General features: G+C 45.1%; 1 protein-coding gene across 1 annotated transcript; it reads right to left on the bottom strand.

Moving 5' to 3' along the window:
- Window positions 1-561: 561 nt before the first annotated feature.
- On the bottom strand, window positions 562-9,648 carry LOC114140568 (sodium/hydrogen exchanger 9B2). Its single transcript, XM_028010641.1, has 15 exons — window positions 9,567-9,648; window positions 8,687-8,758; window positions 7,635-7,706; window positions 6,851-6,944; window positions 5,516-5,686; window positions 5,291-5,433; window positions 5,084-5,211; window positions 4,910-4,991; window positions 4,271-4,364; window positions 4,099-4,205; window positions 3,872-4,021; window positions 3,274-3,382; window positions 3,063-3,199; window positions 2,319-2,493; window positions 562-1,462 (listed from the first exon to the last, which is right to left on the bottom strand). The coding sequence occupies exons 2-15, from the start codon at window positions 8,756-8,758 to the stop codon at window positions 1,377-1,379; spliced, it is 1,620 nt and encodes a 539-aa protein (XP_027866442.1). The 5' UTR covers window positions 9,567-9,648; the 3' UTR covers window positions 562-1,376.
- Window positions 9,649-10,504: the final 856 nt, after the last annotated feature.

Genomic DNA, 10,504 nt, shown 5'->3' with positions numbered 1-10,504 from the left:
TTCGGTTCTGTTCTGTTCAGATGTTTACAGAGTAATGAAGGATGTGATGAGCTGCAGGAGACGGTCTGGTCCAAACCACAGCCCGACCCGGTATTGTAGGCTGTAGAACTTCACGGGTACCAACCTGATGGACCTGATCTGGTCTGGATTCAGTGGAAGGATGAAGAATCTGAACACGTCTCTTCCTGAGGACACGTCCTCTCCTCAGGGGGACGGGTTGGACCTGAGAGGACGTGTCCTCCTGTCCGGCATGGCAGCCATGTTGGAGTGTCAGTTAGGCGTTGCCATGGAAACCAAGGAGCTGCAGGTGTGTTAGAAACTGTCCAGCTCCATTTCCAGCTGGATCAGCAGTTTGTTTCGTCAGATAGTTTCTAAATGTTTTCACGGTTGCTATAGCAACAGGAAGGAGAGTTATCAGCGCATCGTTTCTGTTCAATTATGAATAATAAGTGAAGATATAATCTGTTTAATTTAACCGTTAAACACAGTTAACGGTTAATTTAACCGGTTAAATTAACGGTTAATTAAAATATGTTGCACTGTAAAAAATAACTGGTCAGATTAGATTAAATTCAGATTTTATTGCTGCAGCATCAAAAGGTCCAGTTCTGGTTACAAGAGCAGAACTTTGGTCTCTGACAGAAACACACAGAACCTGTTAGGAGAAGCCGGTTCTGGTGGAACCGGGCCCGGTGCAGGCTGAGGAACAGAACTGCAGGTCCAAACATCTGGACCTCCAAACATCTGGACCTATAAACATCTGGACCTGCAGGATTTCCTATAATAACCTGAGTTCATGTTTTATGAAATAAAGTTACATTAACTCAGATTTATTTTGATGTGAAGGAAACGTTACAACCTGCTCCTCCCACCAGCCCCAGACCTGAACATGGTACCAGTTTGACCCGGTTCTGATCTCAGAGTGTTTGAAATGAGGTGTTGGTCTGGTGGACGGAGCGGTTCTGACCCAGAATCGGTTCCTGTAGACGCCTGCAGCTTCAGCCTCAGCCTGACCGCAGAGCGACTCCACTTCCTGTAGTTCCCTCCACAATAAAACATCAAACTGTAACAAAGTTCATTTCTATCCACAGCAGAAATAATAAAGTTAAAAACATCAATAATAACCACTAAAACCGAAACTATTAGTAACTTTTTACTGACAGCAGAATAAATATTTATATGAAACAATAAAAATCAAACAGAGATGAAAACATCCAGGAAATGAAGAAGCTTCTTTTCATTTTCAGCCATTTTGTTTCTGCTTCTGTTTTTTCTAACATGTCAAAACTTCACCCTAATGTTCAGGAACCAGCAGTTTGGGTTTGTCCTGCTGGGAGAACTGGGCTGGTTCTGATCGGTTGGACCGGTCAGAACCGTCACACTTTGGTCTCATTGATCACGTGACTCTTTTCCTCAGCAGGTGCGTCAGGGCTGGTGGGCGGGGCTTCTCTCTCCGTCTCACCTGCTGGGTTTAGAGAAAACAACGTAAACATCCAGAGCAGAGGAGGAACTGATGGTCAGAGGTCAGAGGTCAGAACCCTGCAAACAGCACACAGAGGTGGGCACTGCTAGCTAAAAGGTTAGCTATGCTAACTCTAAGGTGCTAATCATAAATATTAGTTCTGCTAACGTTAAAGCAGTATATTAATATGGTACTTAACAGATGCTAACGCTAAACCTCTGTACCAATATAACATTTAGCAGAAGCTAATGCACTAAATTTATTAGCTACCCAACATGTGTCTCCCTCTACAGGGTCTAATGTGTCATTACAGCTGAACGGGTTCAGGAAGTGATTCCTGTAGTTTCAGGTTTATATTGGTTGAGTTCTTTCACGCTGTTGCTGATTTTAGCTAACTGACAGGGCAGGTGTTCGGCCAGAAAGCACTCAGGTGGATGGTAAGCAGAAATGCATTCTGGGTACAGAATAAACGTCATTGGGTGGATAAAATGAGGAAAAGAAAAGGAAGTGAAAGTTTTCAAAACAGACGAGAAAACTTTAGAATTAATCTAAAATTAATTTAGCATAAAGTCAGTGCACTAAACATTTTAAATTAGCTAAACAAAGTTAGCTGTGCTGTTAGCATTAGTGTTTAGCCCACAGTTTGGTACATAATCAGTGGTTGGTCTCATTCCAGCTGAATTCGACCCGACTGGACCTTCTACTGGTTCTGAAGGACGTTTCTACTGACCCACTGACCTTGGGCTGACCTTCTCATGAGTTTCACTGAAGAACCAGTTCAAAGTCCAGTCAAACCAGAACCAATGGACCGGGTCGTCCTTTGGGTTCAGTAAAAACCTCCAGACTGTGAGCTGACCTTTGACCTGTCGGGCCAGGAGGCGCGGCCCAGCCAGTCCAATCCCCAGCGCCCCGATGGGAGCCGTGATCAGGATAGCTAGCACCGCTAGCGTTAGCACATCCAGACCAAACCGGATCAAAGTCTCATCGCCTTTGTCCCGCGCCAGGTCCAACGCCTTGGAGCCGATCGCCGCCTGGAGGACAGACAGACGGGCAGAGGGTCAGTCTGGGAGTTCTGGTGGACCAGACCGGTTCTGGTGGAGCAGACCGGTTCTGATGGAGCAGACCGGGTCTGGTGGTAGTTTGGATGTGGGGGTCAAGAGGTCAAGGTCACTCCAGAGAGTTCAGATGTTCCCACTTTACCTTCCAGGTTCATCATCAACTCATCATGAAAAGGTTTTAAATGTTTATAATGAAAAATATTTCTGATATTTTTCGTCTGCAGTAAAAGTTTCTTGGCTGATCAATCGATCGGTTGATCAATCGATCAATCGATCGACTGATTGATCTGAATCTGCTCCTGGTTTCTCTCCAACGTCTCTGATAAAATGTATTTTATTGAGACTTTATAATATCTAAATGTTCTCATGTCTTCTGGTTTATTGGTTTATTGGATGAGATGATTATTAACTTTTTATTATTTTATGTTCATATGATGATATGACAGCAGGAACATGAGGACATAAAACCGTCTGAACCAGCACTTCTCAGCCCAGAGGTCAGAGGTCATTGACGTCAGTCGGCTGGTTAGACGCCATCAGACCTGAACGGTGGCTTTAGGCAGCCAGGCCACGGCGATGAAGAGCTTCTCCTTCAGGGTGAAACCTCCCAGATGGACCAACAGGAAGGTGACGAGAAGACGGACCAGCAGACCAATCAGGATGCAGGCCACGCCCAGCCCTGACAGGAAACAGGAAGTGAGGTGCAGCTGGGAGGATCAGAAACATGGCCGCGGTAACCCTGAGCGTTCTTACCCACAGTGCTGGGGTTGAGCGACGTGACGGTGATCTCAGCTCCAATCAGACCAAACAGGAGCGGCTGGAAAACGTCCCAGCAGCGGCCGACCATGGCCGCCACCGGCGCCTGGAGACACGAACATCCATCATCAGCTCAGGTCTGACTGAAAGATGGCTGACTGGGAACACTGGGAAGGTTTGAACTGGGATCTATTCGATCTTTTTCCATCACTTCCTCTTCCATCCTTCAGGAGGCGGAGTTACGTTAGCTTTAGCTCCTGGGATGAAGAGACTCCAGGGTCGGGTTGAAGGTCACAACAAGGTGACATCAGGATTCAGAGGTAGGAACCGCTAACCACAGAGCTAGCTGCACTAAACCTAAACATTAGCTACACCAATGCTAAAGCGCTATAGCAGTAGCTAATGCGCTAACTTCCACCATAATGATATCCCAATGACTCAACATGTTGCAACATAGCATATCATCCCTATTTATCACAAAATGCTAAAGTGCAAAACGAAACATTAGCTTTGTAATTAGCGGATTAGCGAAGCGTTTCCCTCCCTGTCAGTGCGTAACGTCTGTAGAGGAGCAAAACGTCTGGATGTTCGTCACCTTGTCCGTTTTCCAGCCCAGAGCAGCCAGGAAGGACAGCACCAGCGTACAGAGGCCGCCGGCGCCGGCGAAGCCAACAACATGGCTGAAGAAGACCGAGAACACGGAGAGCCCCACCAGCAGGAGCGTCCGCCGCAGCACCAGGTCCTCCTGCAGAGACACCGACAGCTTCACACTGGTCTGATCTTATTATGGTCTGTAACGGGTTGTTTCTGAGCAGGACGGACCTGGTCGCTGCTGGGGAAGAGGCACAGGAACAGACCCAGGATCAGTCCGGCTGCGACTCCACCCACCACCTCCAGTAGACCTTTGAGGATGTTCATCCAGGTGGAACCTGAACAACAGACAGGGTCAGAAAACAGCAGAACCGAGCAGAACGCTACAGGAAACGGGTCTGACCCGTGGAGAAGGCGATTCCCAGGCAGGTGGAGAACCCGGTGATGGCCAGGATGTCATCAAAACTCCCAGCAGCCATCAGCAGCGTCGGGATTCCCTGGAAGGAGACAGAATCTCAGCATCGGCTCATAGGAGCGTAACCTGCTTCTTCAGGTTCTCCGGGCTCCTCATCGGATCGTCCACCAACAGATCCGGTTCCACTTCGTCCCTGTTATGGTCCAGAACCTTCACTTTATTCTGAGGATGTGTCTGCCGGGGTCAGAGGTCGTCACCGGACCGCAGTGTTTACCTGCTGCAGGCGGGTCCAGGTTCCTCGTGTGGTTTGGCTGGTTCACAGAAACTAAGAGCTTTTAAAGGTTCAAAGGTTGGAGACCTAAAGGTTCCTGGATCCTTTCATGACTGAAGTCCTTCCTGCCATTTGAAGAGGCTTCACCTTCTGGGAGGGTGAAGATGTTACAGAGGATGTTTTAAAGCGTTAAAGCGTTGAAGTTTTAAAGTGTTAAAAACACGGCTGTTTATCACTAAAGAGGAACCAAAGGTCTGTTTGGGACCCTGATGACTTTGACTCCTCTGTCGATGTTGAGCCTAAAGTCGGGTTTTAATTGTTCTGGTTGGTCGGTGTGTCCAGAACCGAGACGTTACCTTCTCCACTCCGTATCCTTCCCTCTGCAGCAGCAGCATTGAAGGAACAACGACCGCCGGAGACACCGCGGCCAGAACGAAGCTGCACAAACACACACCGACTCAGAGCTGCAGGCCTCACACACCGCTGTAGATGTGTGTGTGTGTGTGGGTGTGTGTGTGTGTGTGTTTTACCCCAGGATGAAGCCCCAGATCCAGGGCAGGTGAAGCAGGAAGTGAGAAACCACAGCAACGACACAGGCCTCCAGCACGCAGGGCCCCACTGCCACACGCACACACACCGCTTTGAGGCGGCGCAGCGCCTGCAAGGACACACACACTGACAGCTGAGGGCGAGCTGGGCTGAACGGAGACGGGTCAGGGCGGTTCTGATGGCGGTACCGAGGGGTCGAGGCCCAGGCCGGCTCTGGTCAGGATGACGGACAGGGCCACGTTCCTCAGAGCCGCAGACCAGTGGGGGCCGATGAAGACGGCGGCGCTGACGTAGGGGACGTTACGCAGCAGCAGGCCGGCCAGCAGCATTCCTGCAAACACACACAGTCAGGCCGGCGCCGCCGGGTCCAGTAGGGACCGGTCAGGGTCAGAACCGGAGAGCGGTGGGTTCACCCAGCAGTGGAGGGAAGGGAGGCAGCGTGGGCAGCTGGATCAGACCCAACAGCTTCCCTCCCAGGACGGAGCAGACGAACAGGATGATGATCCCAAACAGATTCCCTCCAGGAAGACACTCCTGACCCGTTATGGACCAGACGGTTCCGAACAGCAGAACCAGCAGGAACGCTGCGGCAGAGACCCGACATGGTGAGAACACCGAGTCAGTCAGGAGAATTTAATCTGGAGCCCAGCAGCAGGAAGAACGATCAATATTTTACCACAAATGATCACTGATTAATAACAACATTTTTCATCAGATCAGAATCATATTTATGACTTTATGGTTTTATTTTATACAAATTATGACATGAAACAGGAGCAAACATGAAACAAGTATTTCATCCTTCAGATAAACCACCAGAATTATGGAAATAATCTCATTTAAATAATATTATTCATCATCATGGCGGAAAATGAACAGATTATAAGGGAGATTAAAACAAACAAGTCCAATAAATTAAACATAAAAACATTTAATCCAGAACCAGAACTCACTGCTGTTTGAATAAAACTTTATTTTTCATCTGTTTTCACTGTTCAGTTTAATTCAAACCTTCAAAAACAGAGAAAACTGAGCAGATAATTATGATTCATTAGGAGGATTTTATTAAACCCAGGAAATCATCAAGACTTTTTAATTCAAGTTAAATAATTATTTTAAATGAACCGATTTAAACTGAATCATTAAATCAGGACAAACTGGATCATTTCTCATGACTTTCATTCCTTCATGGAGATTTAATGTTTCTTCAGTGGTGAACATGGAAAATGAGGCTTTGCTGGTTTTTTGTCTACAACAGTAAAATAATTCATTTAGTTTTTCTCTGCAGCTCAAACTGAGAAACTTTCATCAGAGACAAACTGTCAGGAAATGAAACAGCAGAAACACAGAAGGAAGTAAAACATAAACTGGTTAAATCAACAGCATTAAAATGAAAGAGTTGAAGTTTGATCACTAGTTAAACTGACAAACAGTAAAATATGAGTTTAGTTTCATTACTGGATGATAAATGATCATATAATCATTTAGTTTTCTCTCTGAAAGATCAATAAACTTTAACTTTGTAAAAAAAATCTTAAACCTGAAACTAAAAAATATTAAAAATAAAAACTAATAAATAAACTGAAATAAAAACAGAAATAAAATGGATCATGAAGCTCTTATCAAAATGAGCAACTTGATTTTAATCGATCAGCTGATTAATTGATTGTTGTGACATCATGGCTCTTACAGCCGCTCGGTGCTGGTTAGTGCGGCTGGAAGCCGTTTTACTGTCCAGGTGTTTTTACCTTTAGTGAGCAGCAGGTTGAGGAATCCTTTTGGTCGCGGACATCGATCCTTCACTCTGAGGCAGCAGGACGAAGACGAGTCCAACGTCCTCATCTGAGGACACAGAGGGACAGACAGACTGAGGTCCAGCTGGACTTTGTCTTCTGACTTTGACTGAAATAAATTAAAATGAATCTGAGCCTGAAGGATGTTCAGCAGAGAAAACATTCAGATAGCTAATCTATAATCATCTATAATCATATCGTATTTAGAAACAGTTTGACGGTAAAACCAGAAAATCTGAGAACATTTAGACATCCTGTGGAGACATGTTGGACATTTAGACATGTCCAACATGTCCAACCCTAACTTCACATCCAGCCTGGGATCAAACTGAAAACCCAAAGAATTGCAGTAGAAGCCTGGACTGTCCTCACCAGAGGACACAGTCAGAACTGTCTTCACCAGAGGACACAGTCAGGACTGTCCTCACCAGAGGACACAGTCAGGACTGTCCTCACCAGAGGACACAGTCAGGACTGTCTTCACCAGAGGACACAGTCAGGACTGTCCTCACCAGAGGACACAGTCAGGACTGTCCTCACCAGAGGACACAGACATGGTCCTGATAATCAGGACTGGTATCAATACTAAATATGATAAATAATGTCTAATGATGATTTATATGGAAAAAGCAGAAACTTCTGGATCTTTACTCTGATCTGATTAGAATAAATTCTGGTTTCATGGATCATCTGAACTTATCTGAACCGAAGGAGTCCAGATGTCCTCCAGCTGTCTTACCTCGTCCTCGTCCGTCCTCCTGCTTGGCAGAATGCTGATCTCTCTCTCCTCCTGGTGACCCTGAGCTTTAGTCTGGACACACACACACACACACACACAGTCAGTCAGAGTGTGTATGTGTGTGTGTGTCAGTAAAGTTGGACTTTGGCCCGTTCTGGTTCAGCCTAACCAGCCAGTCCCTTCAGCAGAACCGGTCCAAGAGGTTTGAAGAAGAACCAGACCTGGTTCTGGTGGTGAAACATGGTGGAGACTCTCCAGAACCCAGTGGGTCCTGAACAGGTACAGACTGGTGAACCGGACCTGCAGGAGGTTTCAGGCTAGTAGAACCAGTTAAACTGAGGAGCTGAGAGGAAAATGGAACTTCAGCTGGTCGGATCCTGGATTCCTGGTTTTTGTTCTTCTGGTTTTCTAGGTTTGTAGTTTTAATCAGGTTTGTAGTTTTAATCAGGTTTGTAGTTTTAAACAGGTTTGTAGTTTTAATCAGGTTTTACAGAACTTTAAATAATTCCTCTTTATTTATGATTGTATAATTTATTAATTGGTCATTAAGTTGTTTATTCTCATCGTTCAGTTATTAATGATAATATTTTACTCATTAAAAGTAAAATATGATTGCGTCTCAAATGAGACACAGAGCGCTGTGCGCAGGCGCCCCCTGGTGGACAAACTACCAGCTGTGACTTTCTGACGTCATTATTCAGCAATAAATAATAAATAAAATGTTAAACTAACTGGTTTGTATCCAGTTAGTAAATCTGTAAACATTTCCTGATAAAGATTTTATATCTTTATGCAAATAAAAACATGTAATGATTATAAATAAAATTATTATCCTGATTTTAACATTTTATAAAAATTTTATACTTTATTTTATAACTGATTCATGTTTTCATTAAATGTTTCTGCATCAGGAATAAATTCAGTTTTCTGTTGCTTTAATTACATAAACTGTTACTGTCGGTCCGGGAACGAAGTGAGGCTGCTGTTGTCATGGCAACAGCCGGTTCCGGTGGTGGGCGGGGCCTCAGGGTTCTGGTGGGTTCGGGTTTTACCTGAGCCGGGTTCTGGTGCGGCCCGTCCTCCGTGGGCCGGACGTAGCGCTTTGTAGCTTCTTCATCCATCATCTGAAACACAAGCAGACAGTTTGGACCAGAACCATCTGGTTCTGGTTCTGGTTCTGGTGGAAACATGAAGGTGATTTATCTCCCCACTGCAGCCAGTCACGTCCTGCTTTCTGCAGGAATGACTGGTTCTGAAGGTTCTGATGGGTTTTTATTCCCTGTTCCTGTCAGACTGGGAAAGTCCAAACTGGACCCAGTAGAGAGTAGATCGGTTCCTGAGGTCCAAAATGTTCTGATAAAGTTTAATTTAATCATGTAATTCTTGTATTTAATAAATAATTTCTGTATTTTTTTCTTGTTCTTTGTTCTTCGGGTTCTTCTGGACCTTTCAGTGAAACGGATCAGGAAGTTTTTAAAGATCAGAATAAAAATCCCATTTCAGAACCATAAAATCCATTTAATAAAAGACTGAAGTCAGATCAGAACCAGAGCCATACACGCCTTAATAAAAATGTTTTTCATAAGCAAAAAGTTTAGAAATTTACTAAAAACTCCAGCAAAAAATTAGATAAATGTGTAAAAGTCGGTTTTTACTTGTTATAAAATGTAAATTTACACAATTTTATGACTGATTTTGTGTTGATATTGTGACTAAGATGCTTCATTCTAGAGATTTATTAAATATAAATTAAAATGGAGCTGAATTAGATTATTTTAATTTGTTGACTTTCCTCTAAATTTCCTATTTCAGCAGCTAAACAGAATTAATGTTGAGTTTTATTCAGATTAAAAACACATTTATCTGATTTGACTCTCAATCTAATCATTTAAATATTTCAGGTGTTTTTCTCTGGTTGGTTTGTTTTCTTACCTTCGCTGGTTTGATGCGTCCGGAACCAACAGGAGAGCAGAACTGAGTCAGAGAGCCGGATGCAGCGCGAGAGAGTGTGTGAGGAGGGTGTGTGTGTGTGTGTGTGTGTGAGCAGTGTGTGTGTGCGTTTGTTTGTAGTACCTTGTGGGGACCATTTTCCTGACACTACGTTGTGGGGACTCACTGCTCCTTGTGGGACCAAAGCCTGGGGGAAACACTGTTTTTGGGTCAGGGGTCAGATTTAGGACTAAGGTGGGAATTGAGTTTTGGTTAGGGGTTACGGTTAGGGGTTACGGTTAGGGGTTACGGTTAGGGTTAGGTATGTAATTGTTAAGGTTAGGATATGGGTAAGGTTCAGGCTGTAGAAATGAATGGAAGTCAATGGAAAGTCCCCACAAATATAGCCTCGCAAACATATGTGTGTGTGTGAGCAGTGTGTGAACAGCATGTGTGTGTGTGTGTGGGTGTGTGTGTGTGTGTGTGTGCTAGCAGCTGGTTGTCGCCCGTTGTGTTTGTCGCTGTGCTAAATCCCAGGTATCAAACCTGGCATTACCTCTCAGTATTAACGGCCTGCAGACAAACAACTTCCATAATGGCAGGTTTTCCCGTCTGAGCTCAGAGATTCTGACGTCGGCAGAACCGCTCCGTGTCTGGGTCAGCACCAGACACAACGTGGGTCCACCGGTAAGGTTCTCCAGAACCTCCTCCAGCTGGCCGGGTCACCTGGTTCCTCCTGGTTCTTACTGCCCACCGTCACCCAGGACTTGGTCAGGATGAGTCATCGATCCATCTGGAACCGGGTCTGGACTGTTCTGGATGAAGAGATGGAGCTGATGGACTCGGACTGAGATCCATGCTGGTTCTATAAGAACCAACATTAAAACGCAGATCAGAACCGTGGACAGAAACTGGTTTCTGGACCTGAATAGATTCATCCA

The sequence above is a fragment of the Xiphophorus couchianus genome, chromosome 24 (genome assembly GCF_001444195.1).
Source record: "Xiphophorus couchianus chromosome 24, X_couchianus-1.0, whole genome shotgun sequence".
NCBI classification, from domain to species: Eukaryota; Metazoa; Chordata; class Actinopteri; order Cyprinodontiformes; family Poeciliidae; genus Xiphophorus; species Xiphophorus couchianus.
This window is presented reverse-complemented; position numbering and strand designations above follow the sequence as displayed.

Bases quoted from the DNA above. Each gene is read 5' to 3' on its own strand.
- LOC114140568 (XM_028010641.1), bottom strand. From the start codon at position 8,758: ATGATGGATGAAGAAGCTACAAAGCGCTACGTCCGGCCCACGGAGGAC. The intron at 5,212-5,290 runs GTACCGCCATCA...GTGTCCTTGCAG, and splicing joins GCCTGGGCCTCGACCCCTCG to GCGCTGCGCCGCCTCAAAGC. The intron at 4,022-4,098 runs GTCCGTCCTGCT...GTGTCTCTGCAG, and splicing joins TCTTCCCCAGCAGCGACCAG to GAGGACCTGGTGCTGCGGCG.